The following is a 26,307-nucleotide window of genomic DNA, read 5'->3' on the forward strand; positions in this document are numbered from 1 at the left end:
ATATAAGCACCAATTTCAACTGTTATTTCAGTTTTGCATTGGTATAAATGAGATCAGAATTCAGTCTGAAATGTTTTACCTTGTCCATCAGAAATTATAAGGTGAATTTTAGGTAGACATAATTTGCCCAAAGCAGAATTTGACCAGGATACTCAGGAACACTCCTATGCTTTTTGATCACCAGAAGCCTCATCAGAAATAGGGCATTATTTTGGTCCTCAATGCTCTGTCTGTATATTGATTAATCAGGGGCTTATGATATCACACCCCAAACTGGTATGATACTGCCTCTTTAAAACTGGTATACTACTGGTATAATACTGTGACTCCCATGCAGCATCTCTGGATGATGTTCTCTACCTTTCCCATTGGTGTCGGTGGGGCACCACACAGAATCAGGACTCTGCCTATGTGATTCACAACACAAACCTTGGACCATAGAATGTGATCTTGCTTATATAAAACTAGTATTGTTTTTAATGGAAAAGGAACAGGTCCATAGTGTAAAATAAAACTTAATTTTGATTGGAAATGTAGAAAATTTCAAGTCTTCATGGAGTCTGGACTTTAGAGCCCTTTAACATTTTTGAACCATCAGCCCATTCACAAAGAAATTTCACAAAAAAGGTTTTTTAAAAGAAAAGTTTTTAAATTGTTTGAGATTATTAAAGAAAGTTTGTCTGAATATTTGCGTCTCTGAAAATTAATATCATGTTTGCCAACAATATATGATAAGACCTACTCAGTCATGCAGTTTTGGATGGGCAGTTTCTTGCACAGAGCTGCAATTTAGAAAATTGTTTAATACTTGCAAAACTCCATGTCTGCACAGTGCAGGGCATAGAGAGGGTGCTCTACAAGTACACGCAATGCAAAATATGGGACATCATTGTCTCGCTCGTAAATATTACTAGACTTGCCAAAACCCTCCTCATTTGGAGGGAGGCCGCTGCCTTGTCTTCGTTTAATTTTAAGGCACTTTTTAAACAGCATCTCTCTCTCTCTGGTGGTAAAGTCTCTTGCTGTGTTTCGGGGAGACACGTAAAAATCTGGGTCATTCTTTTAAATCTCCTGGATATTTCTGAGCGGGTAGGTATTGTCCGGCTCTGAATGGTGTGATCCCCACCCAGCTCCTGACTCTTCTCACCCCTGTGTGGTTTGCTTTTACGAGCCCCCCCACCATGGCACCATGGAGGAGGCGTGGTGGCATGTTGGGGGCGGGAGGAGCAGAGGATGTGGCCTCGCGCAGCTGGCCGTAGGGCTGCGGCGTAGGGTGGGTGCGGAAGTGAAGGGGGGAAGTCGGGCTGTAGCAATGTTGCAAGCGGTTCCCGGCTGGTTGTTGCACGGGCGGTGCGGGCGCACAATATGTCTCCTGCTGGCGTTCCTCAGCCTGAGCCCGCGGGCGGCTTGCCTGGGGGAGCTGAAGGCTTTTGTGGTCGCTCACAGCCACATGGACGTTGGCTGGGTTTACACCGTGCAGGTAGCTCCCTCCAGCATTGTCTGTGCTTTGGGTCCCCTCTTCTGCTTCTCCCAGCAGGTACTGGAGTGCCTGCCGGGAATCCAGGGGGGTCAGACCAACCACCCGCAGATAAGTCTCCTATCGGCAGCCGGTTGGCGCCCCCGTGTTTGCATGAGCCCCCTGTGGTTTCCGTCCTGGCTCTCTGTGTGCTTATTCACTCGTCCATCCGTTTACTAATTTTATGTGAGGTGTGTTTCCTCTCCCTGACTGACAAAGCCCTGGCTGGGATGATCTAACTGGGAATTGGTCCTGCTTCGAGCAGGGGGTTGGACTAGATGACCTTCTGGGGTCCCTTCCAACCCTGATATTCTATGATTCCCCAGGCCTTCCCCACCAGTGGCAAAGTAGTTTCCAACGCAGGGCAGTGACCCTGAGGCAGATCAGTTCTGTAACTGGCTCAGATGGGAGGCTTTCGCTTCTGCTTTTTTCTCCACTGCTGTAAGCTACAGGCCTGATCTTTTCCTCAGTGAGCATTTGTGGTGCTCAGTGGACATAGAATTAGGCCCTAGCATAACTCTATTCAGGGGTTCTCAAACTGGGGGGTTGGAACCCCTCAGGGATTCATGAGGTTATTACATGGGGGGTCACAAGCTGTCGGCCGCCACCTCAAACCCCCCTTTGCTTCCAGCATTTATAATGGTGTTAAATATATTTTAAAGTGTTTTTAATTTATAAGGGCCGGGGGGTGCACTCAGAGGCTTGCTATGTGAAAGGGGTCGTGAGAATAAAAGTTTGAGAACCACTGCTCTACATTCTCTAAGGTCCTGTCTGCAGAACAAAACAAACCATGTAACAGAAGTTTAGCTGAGATACAGTATTCTCCCCTTATGCCTTCACATGCTTCAACAATAGTTCTGTCTTGTGTAGACTGAGATTTGTATAGGGAAAGAGCACACTTTGGGTAAATGCTCCAGGCCTAGCCAGATGATGGCAGTGTGGTTGTGCACTTCCACCAGTGATAGCAACAGTGGGAACTCTAGAGTAGATAAGGCTCAGGGGGGAAGCGGGGGAAGGCCACATTTCCCATTTAGTCGGGTTTAAACGACTGAAGTATCTCCATTCAGTAACCTTCAGTTAAACTGGAGCAACTTCTGTCTGTAGACACACCCTAATGATGACAGCATTTGGAAGTTATTGCACAATGGGTATAGTCAAGGCCCTTCATTTTCATTTTTTATTTTATTTAAATTAAAATTTCCCAGGAAATTAAAAATGAGTGAAAATAGGTGGACTAAATTAACATTTTTGGGTTAATCAGAGTTAATATTGGGAGATGGGAGGACAGAAAAAATGCAACAGAGAAAAGGAAGAGTTGAATGTAAAAGCGGTGATTTATGTAATGAACTGTACATTACCAGTATGTACACATATGTACATGTTGTGTACAATCTTCCACTACATTGCCTTAGTTTAAGATAGCTTCACGTAAACACTTAGACTAATTTATTAACATAAAAACATATATTTAATGTATTGGATTTTCTTAACATAATCATATTTTCATTATCTAAAATTGGGGTGAAATGGGTAAAAAATAATGAATAATAGCTTTTGTAAAACCCTGGATTTATTTATTTTTTTATCTGTAAAAACTGAAAACAAAGGGCCTTAGGTAAAGCTTAGGTTTCAGGGCCTACAGAGTGAAGCCAAGGATTTAAATAATGTTTACAGGGGTGGTTGTTTTGGTTTTTTTTTTCTGGGGTTTGGTTGGTTTTCCATCCTGCAAGCTAGACGTTCAAGAAGTAACCTGCAAAAACCATAATGAATCCCTGCTCATATTGATTCACTTTGATCATTCGCATTATATTTGAGTCAGGAAAGTTATGGAGAGGGCATGGTTAATTTAGAAATGTGTGTACGTGTCTCTTTGATTTTGTTTGTTTGTTTATTTGAGAAGACACTCCTGATGCAATTTTTAAGAAGAAGAAAGCACTTCTGTAGTATATCTGGAGCTACACTTTCATCATTCAATGATTCCATGTGCTAGGATTGTTGTTGATGGGTCAGTCTGCTGAGAAATTGTGATTATTATTATTTTAATATTCTTGTAGGATTCTTTTAGAGGAGTTATAAGTGGGATGGGAGAAGCATACTAGAAAGAGACATTTTAAAACAAAAAAATTAACATTTTGATTGAGGAGGTGTTGGAGCCTAGCATTGTAGAAGGATGTTAACAAAATAGTTTCAGCTAAATAAGTGAGATACTAAGCAAAATCAAACAGTTCCTTAATAGCTTTCATGTCTTCGTTTCTAAATACTATCTCAGTTAGTTGTAGAGATCCCTTTAATTATATGGATGATGTTTCCGACACTTCACATACTAGATAGGCAAAGGATCAGAATTTTTTCTGGGAGCTTTTCTTCTGTTAGTATGACCGGGAATCATTGCTGTTCTTTTATTTTATTTTTTAAACAGGGTTACTGAATTATTCCCTTAGTATCACAACTCATACCCAGTAACTGCATGGAAGAACACAGAAGCACTTTGTATTTTGGATCTGTCAGTGGGTGACGATTCCTCCAAAAGAAATGAAACTTTAAATATCAATTTCTAAGAAGACAAAATTGCTTGAGGCTTCAGCTCCTCTATTATTAAATCATGCGCATCAATGATTCCTTTGGTCAAAAACCACCAAGAATATCTGTAGATCCTTTCAAGTGCTTCTCTAATAAAGTGAAACCTAAACGTAAGTCTCTGTAGGACACCGATGTCCTAAATTCTGTGTATTTTTTCTTCAAAGTTTGCTTTGTTATTACATATCACTTCTGATTAACAATATCTTTTGGACCTTTCATTGTTCACATTCACAGCATGAAAAACAACATAATTTATTGTATGAAAATAGGAAGCTTTTTTGTGTGCTGAAAATTTTGCCATTGATGCTGAATTCTGACCTTGGATACACCCATAGATCGCAGTTGACTTTAAGGGGAATTACACCTGTCTATCTGAGGATAGCATTTGATCCACAGTCTATGTAATATAACATTATGGATTCTGTCCTGTACACCTTACAGCAACATTGAAGACTATGGGAGTTTTGCGAAAATATAGTGTGCAGAATAGAGTTCCATGTCTCTGTGTGATTTCAGCAGTATACAGCAACCCCCTTACAATATTTTACAGTAGTCTTTTTCACAACTGATGCTATCTATATAGGACTAGGTATTTATACCATCCCTGTCACTGAGCTATTTAAGGTCTTTAAATAAACTCCATAGTTGTAGTTGCATGCAGTCTATATGTTATACTTTAAAACAAAGTCAAGATAACTAGGGTTTTTTAATTGCTGTAAAGGTGTCTACATCCTGGGATATAATTTATACTGAAAAAATATTCACATGTTCAAGATCATAGAATCATAGACTTTAAGGTCAGAAGGGACCATTATAATTGTCTAGTCTGACCTCCTGAACAATGCAGGCCACAAAATCTCATCCACCCACTCCTGTAACAAACTCCTAATCTAAGTCTGAGCTATTGAAGTCCTCAAATCATGGTTTAAAGATTTCAGGGTGCAGAGAATCCTCCAGCAAGTGACCGGTGCCCCATGCTGCAGAGGAAGGCGAAAAACTCCCAGGGCCTCTGTGAATCTGCCCTGGAGGACAATTCCTTCCCAATCCCAAGTATGGCAATCACCCTGAGCATGTGGGCGAGACTCACCAGCCAGACACCCAGGAAAGAATTTGCTGTAGTAACTCAGATCCCACCCCATCTAATATCCCATCACAGACCATTGGGCATATTTACTGCTAATAGTCAAAGATCAATTAATTGCCAAAATTAGGCTATCCCATCATACCATCCCGTCCATAAACTTATCAAGTTTAGTCTTGAAGCCAGATATTCTTTTGCCCCCACTGCTCCCCTTGGAAGGCTGTTCCAGAACTTCACTCCTCTGATAGTTAGAAATCTTCATCTAATTTCAAGTCTATACTTTCTGATGGCCAGTTTATATTCTTTTGTTCTTGTGTCCACATTGGTACTGAGCTTAAATAATTCCTCTCCCTCCCTGGTATTTATCCCTCTGATATATTTATAGAGAGCAATCATATCTCCCCTCAGCCTTCTTTTGGTTCGGCTAAACAAGCCAACCTCTTTGAGTCTCCTTTCATAAGACAAGTTTTCCATTCCTCAGATCATCCTCGTAGCCCTTCTCTGAACCTGTTCCAGTTTGAATTCATCCTTCTTAAACACGGGAGACCAGAACTGCACACAATATTCCAGGTGAAGTCTCACCAGTGCCTTGTATAACGGTACTAACACCTCCTTTTTTCTACTGGAAATACCTCTCCTGATGCATCCCAAGACTGCATTAGCTCTCTTCATGGCCACAACACATTGGCGGCTCATAATCATCCTGTGATCAACCAATACTCCAAGGTCCTTCTCCTCCTCTGTTACTTCCAACTGATGCGTCCCCAGTTTATAACAAAAATGCTTGTTAATAATCCCTAAATGCATGACCTTGCACTTTTCACTATTAAATTTCATCCTATTACTATTACTCCAGTTTACAAGATCATCCAGATCTTCCTGTATCATATCCCGGTCCTTCTCTGTATTGGCAATACCTCCCAGCTTTGTGTCATCCGCAAACTTTATTAGCACATTCCCACTTTTTGTGCCAAGGTCAGTAATAAAAAGATTAAATAAGATTGGTAATCTGTTCTAGCTTCATGAAGAAACTCATTTGTTCCAGATAGGGTGACCAGATGTCCCAATTTGATAGGGACAGTCCCGATATTTGGGGCTTTGTCTTATATAGGCACCTATTACCCCCTATCCCCTGTCCCAATTTTTCACACTTGCTGTCTGGTCACCCTAGTTCCAGAATTCAGCAGAGTGACTTTTGGCACTCAGAAATGACCATCTCTCATCTTCAGTCTCCGTGGGCCTGATCCTGAGAGATGCAATATGTGACAGTAACTACTGAAGTCAGTGCACACTGACCTCTGTCTTTTGGCAGGGGAGTTAATCTCTGTAACCCTGACCTATGTTAATTTACTGAGGTTAGGAATTAGAATCAACTCTCTTATCACTTGTATGTTTCACATCCTATTACACTGACTGCTTTCCATTCCTCTTGAAGACAATGGGAGTTTTCTAGGTGGACTCCTCCTGAGGGTCGAAACAACAGACTGGACTTCTACATAGAGTGCTTCCGCCGACATGCACGGGCTGAAATTGTGGACAAGCAGCATCACTTGCCCCATAACCTCAGCCGTGCAGAACACAATGCCATCCACAGCCTCAGAAACAACTCTGACATCATAATCAAAAAGGCTGACAAAGGAGGTGCTGTCATCATCATGAATAGGTCAGAATATGAACAAGAGGCTGCTAGGCAGCTCTCCAACACCACTTTCTACAGGCCATTACCCTCTGATCCCACTGAGGGTTACCAAAAGAAACTACAGCATTTGCTCAAGAAACTCCCTAAAAAAGCACAAGAACAAATCCGCACAGACACACCCCTGGAACCCCAACCTGGGGCATTCTATCTGCTACCCAAGATCCATAAACCTGGAAATCGTGGATGCCCCATCATCTCAGGCATTGGCACCCTGACAGCAGGATTGTCTGGCTATGTAGACTCCCTCCTCAGGCCCTACACTACCAGCACTCCCAGCTATCTTCGAGACACCACTGACTTCCTGAGGAAACTACAATCCATCGGTGATCTTCCTGAAAACACCATCCTGGCCACTATGGATGTAGAAGCCCTCTACACCAACATTCCACACAAAGACGGACTACAAGCCGTCAAGAACACTATCCCCGATAATGTCACGGCTAACCTGGTGGCTGAACTTTGTGACTTTGTCCTCACCCATAACTATTTCACATTTGGAGACAATATATACCTTCAGATCAGCGGCACTGCTATGGGTACCTGCATGGCCCCACAGTATGCCAACGTTTTTATGGCTGACTGAGAACAACGCTTCCTCAGCTCTCGTCCCCTAATGCCCCTACTCTACTTGCACTATATTGATGACATCTTCATCATCTGGACCCATGGAAAAGAAGCCCTTGAGGAATTCCACCATGATTTCAACAATTTCCATCCCACCATCAACCTCAGCCTGGACCAGTCCACACAAGAGATCCACTTCCTGGACACTACGGTGCTAATAAGCGATGGTCACATAAACACCACCCTATACCGGAAACCTACTGACCGCTATTCCTACCTACATGCCTCCAGCTTTCACCCAGACCACACCACACGATCCATCGTCTACAGCCAAGCTCTACGATACAACCGCATTTGCTCCAACCCCTCAGACAGAGACAAACACCTACAAGATCTCTATCAAGCATTATTACAACTACAATACAAATACAATATTATTACAAATACAATACCACCTGCTGAAGTGAAGAAACAAATTGACAGAGCCAGACGAGTACCCAGAAGTCACCTACTACAGGACAGGCCCAACAAAGATAATAACAGAAAGCCACTAGCCATCACCTTCAGCCCCCAACTAAAACCTCTCCAACGCATCATCAAGGATCTACAACCTATCCTGAAGGACGACGCATCACTCTCACAAATCTTGGGAGACAGGCCAGTCCTTGCCTACAGACAGCCCCCCAACCTGAAGCAAATACTCACCAGCAACCACACACCACACAACAGAACCACTAACCCAGGAACCTATCCTTGTAACAAAGCCCGTTGCCAACTGTGTCCACATATCTATTCAGGGGACACCATCATAGGGCCTAATCCCATCAACCACACTATCAGAGGCTCGTTCACCTGCACATCTACCAATGTGATATATGCCATCATGTGCCAGCAATGCCCCTCTGCCATGTACGTTGCTCAAACTGGACAGTCTCTACGTAAAAGAATAAATGGACACAAATCAGATGTCAAGAATTATAACATTCATAAACCACTTCAATCTCTCTGGTCACTCGATTACAGACCTAAAGGTCGCAATATTACAACAAAAAGACTTCAAAAATAGACTCCAACGAGAGACTGCTGAATTGAAATTAATTTGCAAACTGGATACAATTAACTTAGGCTTGAATAGAGACTGGGAGAGGATGGGTCATTACACAAAGTAAAACTATTTCCCCATGTTTATTTCCCCACACCCTCCACCACTCCTCAGACTTTCCTGTTAACTGCTGGCAATGGCCCACCTTTGATTATCACTACAAAAAGTTTTCTCCCCCACCCCCTCTCCTCTCTCCTGCTGGTAATAGCTCATCTTAAGTGGTCACTCTCCTTACAATGTGCATTGATAACACCCATTTTTTCATGTTCTGTGTGTGTATATAAATCTCCTCACTGTATTTTCCACTGAATGCATCCGATGAAGTGAGCTGTAGCTCACGAAAGCTTATGCTCAAATAAATTGGTTAGTTTCTAAGGTGCCACTAGTACTCCTTTTCTTTTTGCGAATACAGACTAACACGGCTGCTACTCTGAAACAGGATCAAGTTGTAGATTAGCTTCTGGTTTCACCCTGGCAAGATCTTTGTTAAATCCAAGATTACTTTGGCCGATTTTTATTATTAAGACAATCCTAGGCATTCTCTTAGATCCTAAAGTTCTTAAACATCTCATATAGTCTCTTAGCCAACAAAGCATTTTGCAGGTAAGAACGCTGGCTGTGACAGCCTCTTTAGAAATGATCATTGTTCAGCTTTTAAAATTTAGGAAGTAGGGGTTTTTTTAAGGAATATTAGTATAGTTAGAATTTCATCTGTGTAAACTGGTATTAAAACATCCATTCATAATCTTTGTAAAAAGTTGAGAACTCTCAAAAATCACCATATGAACAAGTAATTATTTAGGCAAGGGCTAAAAAATGTTTTGGGCCGCCTTTTCTACGGTCAGATATGTTTCCTTTATTCAGTTAATTGTTAAAATATTACAATAGATCTCTAATGAAAATATGCATTTTTATTGGAGTGTAGGCTTCTTATTTGGATCCAATCCTGCAGTCCTTATTCACACAAAATTCTCTTTGATTTCAGTGAGAATTTTGCTTGAATAAGGACAGCAAATCTTGGCTCCTTATTTAGTAAATGCACACAGATATGAAGAAAGGTTAATATGAGCATGTGGGTAAGGCATATGTATGTGTGTGTAGCATTAAGGCAGAGGTGGGGAAACTTTTTGGCGCGAGGTCCACATCGGAGTTGCACAGCTGTATGGAGGGCCAGGTAGGGAAAGCGGAGGCTCCCCAAATAGCCTGGGCCCCCTCCCACTTCCCGCCCCCTGACTGCCCCCCCCCCCTCAGAACTCCCGACCCATCCAACCCCCCCTGCTTCTTGACCCCTGACCGCCCCCTCCCAGGAACCCCGCCTCTAACCGCCCCCGGGACCCCATCCCCTATAACTCCCCCTGTCCCCTGACTGCCCCAACACCTATCCATACCCTGCCCCCTGACAAGCCCCCCGGGACTCCCACACCTATCCAACCTCCCTGTCCTGTGATTGCCCTGCCCCCAGAACCTCCGCCCCATCCAACACCCCCTGGTCCCTGACTGCCCCCCAGGACCCTCTGCCCCTTATCCAACCCTCCTGCTCCAAACTCTGCCCTCTTACCATGCTGCTCAGAGTGGCAGGAGTGGCAGCCGTGCTGTCTGGCTGGAGCCAGCTACATCGCTGCGCTGCCTGGCAGGAGCAGCAGGCCAGAGCGCTGGGGGTGTGGTGAACTGAGGCTGTGGGGAGGGTGGACAGGAGAGGGGCCGGGGGCTAGCCTCCCCTGCCGGGAGCTCAGCAGCTGGGCAGGACAGTCCCGTGGGCCAGATGTGGCCCGTGGGCCATAGTTTTCCCACCTCTGCTGTACAGTCACACAGTAAAAAATGGTTCCTGCCCTGAAAAACTTACAATCTACGTATAAGATGAGAGTCAACAGACATACAGGGTGAGCACTATTATCCCCATTTGACAGATGGGGATCTGAAGCAGAGAGAAACAAAGAGATTTTCTACATGGCACCGGAAAAGAACACTAGAGGGGTGTGATTTGTAGAGCATTCTAACATGTTGCACTCTTACTACCCCATAAAGATCCTGCTGTCCACACTCTAAAGAGACCTAACTCATGTTAACGCCATCCTGTTTGAGATGGATCTACATCAAAGCGAACTAGGTACCTTTTAGAGCGCGCCAGTAGGCTCTATATATGGTAATTGTAAAGCGTTCTAGCGTGTTGCTCGCTAAATCACGCCCCTATAGTGGGCTTTGCTGGTGCTGTGTAGACATGCCCTCAGACTAACTTACCCAAGGTCACATGGGAAGCTTTATGACAGAGCAGAAAATTGAATTCAGATCTTCCAAATCCCAAATGAGCATTCTAACCACTGGACCAACATTGCCTTCTAGCTGGCATAGCCAAATGTATTTTAAACAGGCAGATTAATTCAATAGGCATGAAATATGTCTTTTAAAAAGTGCAACATTATCTTTTTTTCAATTGCCTTGCAGGAAAGCATGCATGCCTATGCAGCCAACGTTTATACTTCTGTTGTAGAAGAACTAGTGAAAGAAAAGCAACGCAAATTTATTGCTGTGGAGCAGGAATTCTTTCGCCTCTGGTGGGACACCACAGCCACGGATATACATAAACAGCAGGTAATGCAACTATAGTTACTGTTTTAACGCTGAGAGTCAGACCCTCTGCTCTTGTCTGAGTACGTACACTGCAGAGGGCAGGGGTGGGGTTCCGGGGCGGGGGGGCAATAAGGCAGCTGAAAACTGACCATGCTACTGCCCTGATCCTGCCGACACTACATGCAACTCTGATCCCTTTCTCGGAGGGCTTCTCTAATTTACACGAGCTGCTAACAGCTCCAAGAGGGTGCAGCCGCAACTGGGAATCAGGGTGATCGAGGAGCATCTCAGCCACGACCCCTTTCCCCTGCTTTGTTAGCAACAGAGAGAGGAAGTATCATAAGAACTTATTTCTTCAGAGTGATTTTTTTAGGGCAGGATGCACCAGTTTTAGGGTCAGATTGTGCTAGGGGAGCCGAACTGTATTAGAAGATACTGGATTAATATCTGTTAATTATTTGACATTTCTGAACTGCAGCCAAAACATCAATAGCAATGAAAAATCGCTTATCTTTTTACTCTGGCATTACACACTTATTGCTATTGCTGTTGCTGTAGTAACAAGAAAATGTAAGGATCAGTAATGATACATTTGTGTACTTATTGTGTTTGTGAACAATGACTCGTCTCTGTTGATCTTTAAAGTGTGGTTCTACTCAGAAAAGTGATTCTGTAGTGATGGCATTGTGGAGGTTCCATGTTTCTTATATCTCAGTGACTATGATTTTAGTTCAGTTATTTGGTCTCAAAGTTTGGGTGGCTAGGCTAGTGGCAACACATTGTGCTGCGATACATGTGATCCAAGTTTAAGTCTGGCATCAGAAAACTGGGTGAGCTGCAAAGATAACAAAGGGCTGTATTATGCCATATATTCCACATATGCCAGAGATCCCCCTTTGTTTCATTGTGAAGTTCCATGTAACAGTAGAATATGATCCATTGTCCGGGGGGGTGGGGGATGGGGGGAATCTCAGTTTTGTTTATTTTAATTGAGGGACATTGTCAATTTAAAATTACACCTCTTGTCTGAAATTTTTTTTTTACCTACTATTCTGTCCATTTGCACCTAAGATTTCTATAATAGAAAGATTGTAGAAAAAAATAGTTTGTCTTGTGCATTTGACAGCATTCTGTAGATAGTCAGTTTAATTGTTTTAGTCAGTTAGCTTCTCTTTGCTTCTCCTCTTGTTTGTGTGGGTCTTTTGCACCTCAACAGAAAAGAGAGAATTGTTTCTAAATCAGAAAATGTTACTGCAAATCCACAAAAACTGGCCTGGGTACTCCTCCATGTGTAGTGTTTGAAAATGTTTTGAACTTCTAGTTAAAATTGTTTATGTTGTCCCTTTAACCTACACTGCAAGGAAAAGGCTTCTCTTTTTAATATTCATGTGCAATACCTTCAGGGAAGCTGAAATTGTGCTTCTCTCTCTGCATTTTCAGAACCAAGCAGTAAGAAAAGCTTCCATTTACAAGTTCTGATCTCCATAGTGCAAAATCAGTAGAAAAATTAAACGTCGTGTCCTCGCTTCTCAGAACAGCTGCTGCTTTTTAATAGCCTTATATTCTCATTCTATTTTCCAGTCCATTTCAATACAAAATCATCCTGGTCCAAAGCCCAGAATGTGCTTGATTCACTTTTAGAGCAGTGCCAAAAAATGTACTGCTGGTTTAAAAAACGCAGTGATAGTTTTGTGATTGGTTATCTTATAGCCATCATAGTTAGACACAAATGTAGTTTTAATCTTTAAGTGTTACAGATATTATTAAAACTAAATTAATTATATACCATTGGAGAGCTATGATACTAACTTTCCAGTGATTATAACGTTTGTTATTAACACTACCAAGTTGCCAGGTATTGGGCTTTGAAATCACATCAGTCCAATTACTGGCCTGCTTTTTTCACTTGAATTCTAACATTAGTGGCTACTATAACTATAAAATTGCTACAGTAATAGAGTTATATTATTTGAAGGCTTAAATCCCAACTTTCAAATGATATAAAGTATTAATCTAGCTCCAGCCATCTGTGAAATATTTGCTTCTGACTGGAGTGTAATTTTTATATATATACACACATATATAAAAGCAAGATAATTGGAGCTGATCCTGCAGTGTGGAAGGAGGAGCACATGGGATGATGTGTACCACAGCAATTGGACTCAGAGACAGACCTTCTTAACTCACATTGTGTGCAAATTTCCACACTACACATTCACACCTGAACCATGCCTATACTTCCAAGGTTTGAGTCTGTGCATTATAGTGTGGGGGTGAGGGAGACATGGGGCCACCTCCTTGTGACTGATCCTGGCCAGTATGCAGCAATCATTTGGGATGAAGAAAACAACTCTTGCCTGGTTGTAACTGGAGATAAGCAAAGGGGAGTAGGTGAACCAAATTGCTCAGAAGTATATGTTGGATTTAGAACTGGACTCAAAGCTTTCCCTCCTAGCTTCTGTCTTCTCCGCTCCCCCCCCCCCCCCCAAGGAAAAAAATGTTCGGCAGTACAGGCTTTGTCCCCAGGTTTGGTGGGGGGGGGAAGTGTCTGTCGTCTAACTTTAATAACATTTTAAAAAATATTTTCAACCTCTAAGTAGTTCCACAAAACTTAAATAAAAAAGGCTTCCAAGCCCAGAAGTCTGGGTCAAAAGTTTCTCTCCAGGACATGCCCTCCAGAAGAGCAGTAATAGCTTCAGAAGCTTTTCATGCAGATCAAGAGGCAGTTCTGTGCCTACACCAGATATCGGTTATCTGGTTTCCCACATTCAGCTGGAACTAATTTGTGAATGATCCAGCCCTAAAACACTTTTACAACATCATAAATGAAGGGATGATTATAACCAAAATCGACAATCTGGCGTCATATCTGAACAGTGATGGGGCATTCACTCAAAGATCCTGGGGAAAGTAGCATCATGGCTGTGGAACTGGAATACTACATGCCAGATTTTTAAAATTAATTGATAGCAGAATATATGTTCAGACAGACCGTGTTTGATAATACTTGAAACTTCAAAGCTAATGTAATGTTTCAGAAAACTACTAAAAAAGCAGATAACAACAGCCTTATGGCTTTACCTTTGGTAGAATGGAACTGGATTATTATCAGGTTTTTTCCATAGCTCACACATTTGCTAAAATTTGTAATCAAGTTGTGGTTCACTAAAGGGGCAGATGCTTCCAATTTCCAGTAGCAATAGAATTCTTTTTTGCATGTATTTTTCTGGGGCAGGTGTTAAAATATACTTTTAAACTAGAATTTTGAGAAAAAAGATTAGGGAACACCTCTGTTTCTGATAAGATATCCAAAACTGCTACACGTGGAATAACTCCATATGTATGTCAGATCTTTAAAAAACCCAAAAAAACCCAATTACTCTCCTATGAAAATTGTATCAGATCTGTGTGGTACTTTGGGAATATAAATCTACAGGGCTATAGAAAGGATGAATAGTATTTGTGTAGGAAACAAAAGGGAACATGGATTAAGATTCAACAATGTTGCATTATTATTTTTATCTTCATGACAAAGCTGATATCTGACACTTCAATAAAAGCAGCAAAAAGTTGGAAAGTATGCAAAAACTGAGTTAGAATCATAGAAAGGTAGGGTTGGAAGGGGCCTTGAAAGGTCATTTAGTCCATTCCCCTGTGGGATGGCAGGATCAAGTATACCAAGATCATCCCTGACAGGTGTTTGTCTAACTGGTTCTTAAAAACCTCCAATCATGGGGATTCCACAACTTCTCTTGAAAACCTGTTCCACTGCCTAACTATCCTTATAGTTAGTTTTTTCCTGATGTGTAACCCAAATCTCCCTTGCTACAAATTAAGCTGATCATGTCTTGTCCTATCTTCAGTGGTCATGGAGAATAATTGATCACTGTCCTATTTATAACAGCCCTTAACATATTTGAAGACTATTATGAGGTCCTCTCCCAGTCATTTTTCTGAAGTCTAAACGTGCCCAGGTTTTTTTAACCTTTCCTCATAAGTCAGGTTTTCTCAGCCTTTTACTACTTCTGTTGCTTTCCTCTAGACTCTCTCCACTTTGTCCGCACTTTTCCTAAAGAGTGGTGCTCAACATTGGATACAGTATTCCAGCTGAGAACTCCTCAGTGCTGAGTAGAGCAGGACAATTACCTCCCTTGTCTTACATACAACACTCCTGTTAATACACCCCAGAAATATATTAACTTTTTCCACAACTGCATCACATTGTTGACTCATATACAGTTTGTGATCCACTCTAACCCCCATATCCTTATCAGCAGTACTATCACCTAGCCAGTTATTTCCTATTTTGTAGTTGTACATTTGATTTGTCCTTCCTAAGTATAGTACTTTGCACTTCTCTTTATTAAATTTTATCTTGCTGATTTCAGACCTGTTCTCCAATTTGTCAACTCATTTTGAAATCTCATCCTGTCCTCCAATGTGCTTGCAATCCTTCTGAGCTTAGAGTCATCTACATATTTTATAAGCATACTTATTTCCCTAGTTTGCTTCTGAGAGTGTTATGTGGGACAGTGTCAAAAGCCTCATTAAAATCAAGATACGTCATATCTATTGCTTGCTTCCATCCAAGGACCTCCCCAAGGAAGAAAATTAGGTTTGTTTGGCATTATTCTTGACAAATCCATGTTGGCTGTTCCTTATAATCCTACTGTGTTTACAAACTGATTGTTGAATAATTTGTTTTAGTATCTTTCCCAGTGGTGAAGTTAAGCCAGGTCTATAATTCCCCAGGATCCTCCTTGTTCCCTTTTTAAAGATAGGTACTATGTTTGTCCTTCTCCAGTCCTCTGGCATCTCACTCATCCTGCATGAGTTGTGGAAAATAATCACTAAGAGTACTAAGATTGCCCCAGCTACCTTAAGTATCTTTGGATGAATTTCATTTGGCCCTTCTGACTTGAACATATTTAAGTTATCTGAATATTCTTTAACCAGTTTTTTCCCTATTTTGGCTTATGTTCATTCATCCTTGTTGTTAGTATTAATTATGTTGGGTAACTGGTCACAATTTAACTTTTTAGTGAAGAATGAAGCAAAATAGGCATTACTCACCTCAGCCTTCTCTATGTCATCGGTTATTGGCTCTTCTTCCCCCCCACTAAGTAACCTACACTTGCCTTCAACTTTTTCTTGCTCTTAATATATAGAACCTCTTCTTAATTGACTTTTATGTCCCTTGGTAGGTATAGCTCATTTTGTGCCTTAACTTTTCTGATTTTGTCCCTATATGCTTGTGCTACTCTTTTGTACTTCTCCTTAGCAATTAGTCCACGTTTCCACTTTTTGTAGAATTCTTTTTTGGTTGTCAGGTCATTAAAGAGCTCCAGATGGAGCCATATTGGCCTCTTACTATCTTTCCTTCATATAGGGATAGTTTGCTGTTGCGCCTTTAATATTGTCTCCTTGAGAAACTGCCAGCTTTCCTGAATACCTTTTTCTCTTTACATTTTCTTCCGATGGGACCTTACCTACCCGTTCTCTGAATTTGTTAGTCAGCTTTTTTGAAGTCCATTGTCCTCATTCTGCAGCGCTCCTTCCTTTCTAAGGAAATCTATTATTTCATGGTCAGTTTCACGAAATTGCCTTCAACTTTCAGATTCACAACCAGTACCTCCCTATTAGCCAGCATCAAGTCTAAAATGGCTGTCCCCCTTCATTACTTCCTCCACCTTCTGAAACAAGAAGTTATCCCCAATACATGCCAAGAAATTATTGGGCATTTTGTGTTTTGCCATATTACTTTTGTCTAGGTGGTTAAAGTTCCCCATTAGTACCAAGTCTTGTGCTTTGGATATTTCTGTTATTTGTTCTAGAAATGCCTCAACCACCTCCTCCTTCTCATCTGGTGATCTGTATTAGACCCGTACCATGACTTCACCCCTGTTTTTTCCACTTTTATCTTCACCCAGCGACTTTCATCTGGTCTGCCTCTCACCTCCTTCTGGACCTCAGAACAAGTGTAAATATTCTTGACATATAATGCAATCCTAACTTCCTTTTTTCCCTGCATGTCCTTCCTGAGCAAGCTGTTTATCCCACCAGATCTCAGTGATGCCAGTTATGTCATAATTAACATGTTTCTTCCTGCCTATACTCCTTGAATTTGTGTACAGACCTCTAAGATGTTGAGTGGACTCCCCCACTTTTTCTCTTCTTTGCTCCTATGACCCCATTGTAATTTTTTATTCCCCACCACCCAACACATAGACCTTTGTTAAGATCACCCTTTTTATATCTATCGGTGGGTTTTGACACTTGCCTTCTTTGAACCTAGTTTAAAGCCCTCCTCCGTAGGTTGGTGAGTCAATATCCAAAGATGCCCTTTCCCTCCTTGGTCATATGGACCCCATCTCTTCCCAGCAGTCCTGCTTCCTGGAACAGCTTCCTATGATCGAGGAAACCAAAGCCTTCCTATCAACACCATCTCTGCAGCCATGCATTCATCTCCAGAATGTGTGTGTCCCTGTCTGGGCTCTTACACTCAACCAGAAGAATGGACAAGAATACCACCTGCGCCCCTGATTCCTTCACCCTTGCTCCGAAAGCCATGTATTCACTGCTGATCTGCTTAGGATCATACCTGGCAGTATCATTAGTGCCCCCCAGGGATGAGAAGCATAGGGTAGTAGTCACGGGGACAGAGGAGCCTCGGCAACCTTTCCGTAATGTCTCAGATGTGGGCTCCAGCCAGGCAGCATGCCTTCAGGACCTGGTGTCAGGTCGGCAGATGGATGTCTCTGTCCCCCTCAGACAGGAGGCCCAACCACAACCACCACCACCCCCACACACACATCTCCTCCTATTAGATTTGGTGGTCGTGAGTCTCCTAGCCTTGGAGGAAGGTGATTCCTCCTCAGCCATTGGGGTCAGCTCCTCTCCCTCTGATCCCTGTACAGCATACTGTTTTTTGACATCAATGGATGCAGGACCTGGCTGGTAGGGCTGGAGCACTGTCTGCTGCCCTAGGTTGCCAGTAGCCAGTCTCCTCCCCACGGAGCAGCCGCTTGTCCTTTCTCCTCTGGTCCCTCTGTAGTTGGCTAGCATCCCACATCCCAGGTGTCTCCCTATGCATCCTGTTGATGAAGTCTTCGTGCTCCCAGATGCTACACAGAGTAGCCACCTCCCCCTGCAGCTGTCTTGCCTGCTTCCGAGGGTCTCCACCAACAAACACCTCTCACACTGGGTAGTTCCTCTAGCCTGGCTTTCATCTGTAGGACATGCAAGCCACATTCCCAGCAAGTCAAGTACAGGACTCTGGGCAGAAGCCTCCAGGGTCAGGATGCCTGACCACAGAATGCTCCCACAAGTGGCAGCAGAGGAAGAGCTAGCAGTAGCATAGATAAACATGATATATTGGGGAAGAATCAGTACAGCTTTTGTAAATGAAAATCATGCCTCACCAATCTGTTAGAATTCTCTGAGGGGGTCAACAAGCGTTCAGGCCAGGGGGATCCAGTAAGCAGTCATGGGATCAAAGGGAAGGTCCTCTCATGGATCAGTAACTGGTTAAAAGATAGGAAACAAAGGGTAGGACTAAATGTTCAGTTTTCACAGTGGAGAGAAGTACATTGTGATGTCCCCCAGGGATCTGTACTGGGACCAATGCTGTTCAACATATTCATAATCTGGAAAAAGGGGTAAACAGGTGATAAAGTTTGCAGATAATACAAAATTACCCAAGATAGTTAAGTCCAAAGTAGCCTGAGAAGAATTACAAAGAGTTCTCACAAAATTGGGTGACTGGGCAACAAAATGACAGATGAAATTCAGTGTTGATAGCTGCAAAGTAATGCACACTGGAAAATGTAATCCCAACTATTAATACAAAATGATAAGGTCTGAATTAGCTGTTGTCACTCAAGAAAGAGATCTTTGGGTCTTTTCGATAGTTCTCTGAAAACATCCCCTTAATGTTCAGCGGCAGCCAAAAAAACTAACAAAATGTTAGAAAACATTCGGAAAGGGATAGATAATCAGACAGAAAATATTACAATGCCACTACAATGCCATTACAAATCTATGGTACGCCCACACCTTGAATACTGCATGCAGTTCAGGTTGCCCCAGATCAAAAAAGATGTGAGAGAATTGGAAAGGGTACAGAGAAGCTCTACAAAAATGATTAGGGGTATGGAACAGCTTCCATTTGAAAAGTGATTAGAACGACTGGCACTGTTCATCTTAGAAAAGAGACGACTATGAGAGGATATGATAGAGGTCTATAAAATCATAAATAGTGTGAAGAAAGTTAATAAGGAAGTGTTGTTTACCCTTTCACATAACACAAGAACTAGGAGTCACCCAATGAAATTAGTAGGCAGCAAGTTTAAAACAAACATAAGGAAGTATTTCTTCACACAATGCACAGTCAATCTGTGGAACTCATTACTAGGGGATGCTGTGAAGGCCAAAGGTATAACTGGGTTCAGAAAAGAATTAGGTAAGTTCATGGAGGGATAGGTCCATTAATGGTTGTTATCCAAGATGATCTGAAACAATTTTAATTCTCTATTTATATCCCCACCACCCTGTACGCTCTGGATGCAAGGTAGATCCACATTTGACAAATGTCACACTTAGATAACATGTTAAGGCCTGGACTGTATTTATAGCCTTAGTGGTAAAGATTGAAATTGTAATGGTGTTATCATTTGCCTTCTGTATATTCTGTATCATAGGTACATCAGTTACTTCAAGAAGGGCGACTAGAATTCATAATTGGAGGTCAGGTGATGCATGATGAAGCTGTGACACATATTGATGACCAAATTTTACAGTTAACAGGCATGTTTCTTTGGTGTTTAACTCTTAGTTTTCATTGTTTGTTTGTTTTTTTCTGAATTCATTTTTATTTCCTAGATCTTTAAGAACTGACTTAAGTGTCTGTGAAAATGAATATCTACTGTATAGTGCAAACTTACCATACAGTTGTTTGCTCAAAAAAAAATACAAAAAACTCCAACCAACAAACTGCAGTATACAGGAAAATCATTGTAAATTGGCTTGTAATTTAATTGCTCACCATTATATACTCTCTTAGGGGCAGTTTTACTGATTACACAGTCCTTGGTTCCCAAGAACAGCCTTGAGATAAAGATGTGCTAGATATTCAGTCACTACTTCTTTTTGGGGGGGAGGGGTTAAAAAGTTTCTAAAATCCATATTTTATTCTGTGCATAGGTGAATGCATATGATTTTTTTTAAAAGGGAAATGCAGATTTGGTAGCTAATTTAACGGGAGCAAATGAAACTAACAGATTTTGATTTCTAAAAAAGATTAGCATCACATGTTCCCCTCCCAGATCCTCAGTGTTGTGTGTTCAGTCTTTGTCCATGTGACTAAACCTGAATCACACATGCACTCCTGTGTTACTGTCTGCTGAGTTCGTCTTGGAATTAGGTAGTGCTTAGGCTCTTGGAGCCTGTGTTCCAAATGCCCTCCTGTCTGTATAGTTAATTGGATCACAACAACCTTGTTCACACTATATACACTATTCCCTTCGGTAACACCTGTTAAAGAGAAAACAGGCTACACTCTGAAATGTGTTTCAGTCAGAGAATGAAAATGCAAGCCTTTACTAATACTGTTTACATGGTAAGAATCATAAGGCTTGGGAGAGATGAAATAAAAAAATAGTGTCCCTAAATTTCATAATTAAATTAGCCATGATCTGAAGGCCCAGAATAAGATTCTATCCACAATAAAACAGAAATGATTATATCTTCAAATATTTCTAAAAGCATTTCCAAACTTGGAAACTATAAAATGACAATTTTGCATTTCTATAGCACTGAAGGTCCCAAGCACTGTACTCTTTTTTTATACTCACTTCTTGGCTATTTTTGTACTCCGTTTAAAGGGTTGTACTCAGTTTGAATTTAGCCCATAATTTAGCTTTTATGTTTTAATAAATGGAAAGGAAAGTACTAAACCTAAAACTAATAGAAATGACTATGGGTTTTTAAAATTAATTTAATTCCACTGGAAATAATTTGGGTATTTTTATTTGTGTTGGGGGATAGAGGGAGACATTTAATGTGTGGATCCAAAACCATATGTGATTTATTTTCTCACTGATCTGTGGCTGAAATTTCATGAGAACAGCTTGCATAATTTCAGCAGAGTCTACCCTAAACTCAGCTTGTCATCTTGATTTGGACATCAATATGAGAGTTAACCTAAATTTAATCTGGCTCACACCACTTGTCTCCCTGGTCTATATCTAGTCATAATTTCTTTTCATTAACTCTTTACTGCAGTTATACTTGGGATAGCAAAGCAAATATCACCAATGTGCACCTTGCTGCTGTGAATTCTTTGGCTTTGTTAACTTCCTCAAACCTTCAGGTGTGTTTGAAAATAAAAATAAATCTTCACTGTAGTACCATATGCCGATGCAACTTGTAAGATGAACAAATGTGTTACTAGTAAAAACAAATTTTACTTTACAGAGGGTCATGGATTTTTGTATGAAACCTTTGGGATGAGGCCTCGATTTTCTTGGCATGTAGATCCCTTTGGAGCTTCTGCTACTACACCTACTCTTTATGCTCTGGCTGGATTTAATGCCCACCTTATCTCTCGCATTGACTATGATCTGAAGGATGACATGCAGAAAACCAAGGTAAAACTACACAAGAGAATGGAACCAATGTTTGGCATGCAAGCTCCCTTTTGCAGCTTTTTCTTGATGTATGTAAACTCTGACTTCAAGAGAAGCATGTCTCCGAGCTTAGCAAGACAAAAGTATAGATTTTTCTCATGTAAAGAAAATGCACTGTTTGTGACATGTTTGTGAGACTGTTTGTGAAACAATATTTGTCAGATTCTGCTCTGTTGATAACTTCGTCATGACCTCTTGTCAAAGACAAAGGAATTTATTCTAATCTTAAAAACATACACAATAAATAGTGGGCAATAGGACAAGTCATAGGAGAACAGTCTCCTTGAGATTGGAACAACGGTCTTAAATACATAGCAAGTAAGATAATGCTGTTAACATAGATGGCAATTCAAGCTTCAAGTCAAGAAATCTTTCTTTTCCTCCCTTTTTTTAGATTCTGTATTTAAGTGAATACTGATACAAAGATTTTTTTTTAAACCCAATGAAATTTTTTATGCTTGTAAAACTGTTGGATAGTTATTATGGACAAAAGTTGTGACAAAATATGAGTGGGAAGTGAGTAGATATCTCTCAGAATTAAACCCATCTGTTCCAATTCTGTTCTTAAGCAAAATCTCCCAGGCATACCAAATCTGTTGTTTATTATGATGGCCCATAGTCTACCCTCAGCTGTACATGATGAACCCCAGTGAAGATAAGGGGTTGTACATGTGTAATGAAGGAAGAATCTCGCCCAATAAGCTGGGCGTTAGGCAGAGATTATATGAACCTTGGGTGAAATCCTGGCTTCACTGAAGGTAATGGCAAAATGCCCATTGACTTCAATAGGCCAGGATTTTACCCCTTGTGCCTCCTCAGTGGAAGACTCTCCTTGACTACAGGGGAGATGGATTGGACCCTGCTAGCCCAAATCTGTTACATGTACACAGCTTCCACTGAAGCCAGTGGGAGTTGTGTTCATGTAAAGGAGTTCAAAATTGAGTCCCAAGGTGTTATTAATCATGATATTCTGTTATCTGCAGGTTTGGTTTCTTATGGTGATTTCTTTTTCTGCAGTATTTCTTTTTGTTTTTTTTAGAAGCTTCAGTTTGTATGGAGGGGCTCTCCCTCTTTATCTGAAAACCATGAGATCTTCACTCACGTTATGGATCAGTACAGCTACTGCACCCCATCGCAAATACCCTTTTCAAACAGGTTTGAATGCTTCCAAACCCTGCAGAAATATTGGTCACTTCAGTAATATCAAATCTTAGGCCAGGTCTACACTACAGACCTATACCGGTATAACTATGTTGCTCGGGGGTGTAAAAAATCTATACCCCTGAGCAATGTAGTTGTACTGACCTAACCCTTCACTCTGTCAACAGGAGAGCTTCTTTCGGGGAAGTGAATTAACTACACTGACAGGAGAAGCGTCTTCACTTAAGCACTACAGTGGCACAGGTGTAGTGCTGCACGTGAAGATGAGCCCTTAGAATTTTAGGCAAAGTATAGAATGACTGACTGGCTGCTGAGCTTATTCTGTTTAAGAGAACTTTGAATTTTCTCTTTTGTCAGAGGCTTCTATTAGGCTTAAAAGGTGTCTGGACTCTTCAGACTGAATTCTGCAAGATGTTAAGAACCCTCAGCTACCACTGGCTTCAATGAGAGGTGAGGGTGCTCAGCAACTCTCAGGATTGAATCTTTATTCTCCATTCCTGATCTTAAAAGTTAGTGTTAGAATGGATTGGCTTTAAAAAAGCCTTTCCACCATAGCAATAGTGACACACACAACGCTTATAGCTCTATCTATTGTGACACCCCCCCCCACCCAAAATGTTAAAAAAGAAATACAACTAACTAAATAACCCAAAATGAACAAATCAACCAACATAAACAGAAAATACCCCAGACAGAGGTTTGTTTTTGTTTTTATCCTCTTCAGCATAGAATGCAATGTAGAAGGAGCTAGAGACTCCATGAAGTTGGACAGGTATTTCGCTATTGCTAATGATTTTATGTGGAAGGTGCCCACAGTGATGGTGGCAGTCTAAAACCCTATGATACATTGTAAGCCACATTTATCAAGAAATGGACCTCAATAGATGTGGCTTACAGTCTGCCATATGGACCATGCTATGGAAATGTTTAAGAACTCTTGCATTAAAACAAAACCTTAGTAGACTTAAACCTACAATCTGTTTGATACTCTGTTGTAGCCAGCAAATTATATTTTTGTAAGGAAAAGCAGGGGCTGGGCAGGAAGATTTCCAGGCTATTTTAACTCAAACCAAATACTTCTTTTATCAGACCTATATACCTTCTCCTACAGCTTAAGTTTTCAGTGTGTTTATACTAGCCACCTTTGGGGGCCCATAAAGTCACATGGATGAAATAGAAAGTAAACACTGAGAACCAGTGTAAACCAGAATTGTGCTACTGAATCCTCATGTGCCAAACTGGATTTGTATCCCTGCATGATTTCATCCATTTTTTTCCCCAACTTGCTGTAAAAGTCCTTTTTGTAGTATGTTGCTTTCTCTTTCCACTTAGATCCGGGTTCTATTGGAATGGAATTGCAGTTTTCCCAGATCCACCAAAAGATGGTGTTTACCCCAACATGAGTGTCCCTGTTACTGATGCCACCATTCATCTTTATGCACAGACCATGGTGGCAAACATTAAAAAGAGGGCAGCCTGGTTCCGAACTACTGATGTCCTATGGCCGTGGGTAAGTGTATCACTTTAGAACTTAATGACACATCCACAAGCTAAGTATGAGTCAACAGTGCAACACTGTTGCAAAAAAGGCGAACATAATTCTGGGATGTATTAGCAGGAATGTTGGGAGCAGGACACAAGAAGTAATTCTTCCGCTCTACTCTGCACGGATTAGGCCTCAATGGGAGTGTTATGTCCAGATCTGGGCACCACATTTCAGGAAGGATGTGGACAAATTGGAGAAAGTCCAGATAAAAGCAACAAAAATGATTAAAGGTGTAGAAAACATGACCTATGAGGGAAGATTGAAAAAAATCGGGTTTGTTTAGTGTGGAAAAGAGAAGACTGAGAGGGGACATGATAACCGTTTTCAAGTACATAAAAGGTTGTTACAAGAAGGAGGGAGAAGAATTGTTCTTAACCTCTAAGGATAGGACAAAAAGCAGTGGGCTTAAATTGCAGCAAGGGAGGTTTAGGTTGGACATTAGGAAAAACTTCCTAAGTGTCAGGGTGGTTAAGCACTGGAATAAATTGCCTAGGGAGGTTGTGAAATCTCCATCATTGGCGATTTTTAAGAGCAGGTTAGACAAACTCCTGTCAGGAATGGTCTACATCAATGTTTCCCAAACTTGTTCCGCCGCTTGTGCAGGGAAAGCCCCTGGCGGGCCAGGCTGGTTTGTTTACCTGCCGCATCCGGAGGTTAGGCCGATCGCGGCTTCCAGTGGCCGCGGTTCGCAGCTCCAGGCCAATGGGAGCCGCTGGAAGCAGCGGCCAGTACGTCCCTCGGCCCGCACTGCTTCCAGCAGCTCCCATTGGCTTGGAGCAGCGAACCGCAGCCACTGGGAGCTACGATTGGCCAAACGTGCAGACACGGTAGGTAAACAAACCAGCCCGGCCCGCCAGGGGCTTTCCCTGCACAAGCAGCGGAACAAGTCTGGGAACCACTGGTCTACATAATACTTAGTCCTGCTATGACTACAGGAGAGTGGACTAGATGACCTCTCGAGGTCCCTTCCAGTCCTTTGATTCTATGATCAGACAAACTGTGCTAGTAAATGGTATTCCCTCATGATCAGGATACCTCTTGTTTTTGTCAGAGGATTGCCTGTTTGGGGTCAGCTGCAGGAAGGTTCTTCAGAGAAGAGCTAGAGTGAAAGCTGAGGCTATGTGTTCATCATCAGGCCACTTCGGGGCCCTTTCCAAAGCTAAGCTGACTTTTGCAGACCAAAAAATAATCCTGAATTCACCCTGATTTGGGGGTGAGTTCATGTTTCTGTGCAAACTGTCCACCCAACCCAGTAGTATTATGAGTGCAGACTGAACTTGGCGTTGTATACTAACATTTATGAAGGCGCTCTTTATTCCCCATGATGCCTACAGAGATGTTGTGGTTCACACATCACGTGAAGATGTGAGGTGGGGCTGGTGTGGGAATCTTGCAGAGGTCATTGTTGAAAGGCAGTGTGTTCAAAGAAGATTTTCTGCACAAGAGGAAGATTTCCGAGAATATATCATTGTGCATCATACAAATCTATCATGAGACTGATTTTAAGAGTGTACACATAATACACTGGTTGAGTAATTTTAATTGTGTGCCTAATTTTCCTGTGCATTTGCTATGATTGAACACACAATAATAATAAATAGCTATGCTTTGTATTAGACACGTGTACACACAGATGCTCAGTATGCAGATGCAATCAGTTCAAGTGGGCATCCAAATTAAGTGTGTAGTTATGCACATGCATTTTTGATAATCAGGCTGCCTATATTTTGTGGATTCATTATCCCATTTAACTGTTCGTTTATCCACTTATTAGACTAGGGCTTACCATATTCTAGGCGGGAGGT

General features: G+C 41.6%; 1 protein-coding gene across 3 annotated transcripts in view; it reads left to right on the forward strand.

Moving 5' to 3' along the window:
• Positions 1 to 1,257: 1,257 nt before the first annotated feature.
• Positions 1,258 to 26,307, forward strand: part of MAN2B2 (mannosidase alpha class 2B member 2) — a 58,423-nt gene continuing 33,373 nt past the window's right edge. Inside the window, exons 1-7 of one of the 3 annotated variants that reach the window (XM_073342562.1) lie at positions 1,397 to 1,480; positions 3,936 to 4,206; positions 10,985 to 11,131; positions 19,810 to 19,915; positions 21,584 to 21,756; positions 22,835 to 22,950; positions 24,289 to 24,466. In XM_073342562.1, the coding sequence (XP_073198663.1) occupies positions 10,991 to 11,131; positions 19,810 to 19,915; positions 21,584 to 21,756; positions 22,835 to 22,950; positions 24,289 to 24,466 (714 nt within the window). In that variant the 5' untranslated portion in view covers positions 1,397 to 1,480; positions 3,936 to 4,206; positions 10,985 to 10,990. Of the gene's footprint in view, positions 1,481 to 3,935; positions 4,207 to 10,984; positions 11,132 to 19,809; positions 19,916 to 21,394; positions 21,480 to 21,583; positions 21,757 to 22,834; positions 22,951 to 24,288; positions 24,467 to 26,307 lie in introns of those variants that run through there. The other 2 variants (XM_073342561.1, XM_073342563.1) reach the window with 2 other exon arrangements.

Source organism: Lepidochelys kempii, chromosome 4, assembly GCF_965140285.1.
Source record: "Lepidochelys kempii isolate rLepKem1 chromosome 4, rLepKem1.hap1, whole genome shotgun sequence".
Lineage (NCBI taxonomy): Eukaryota > Metazoa > Chordata > Testudines > Cheloniidae > Lepidochelys > Lepidochelys kempii.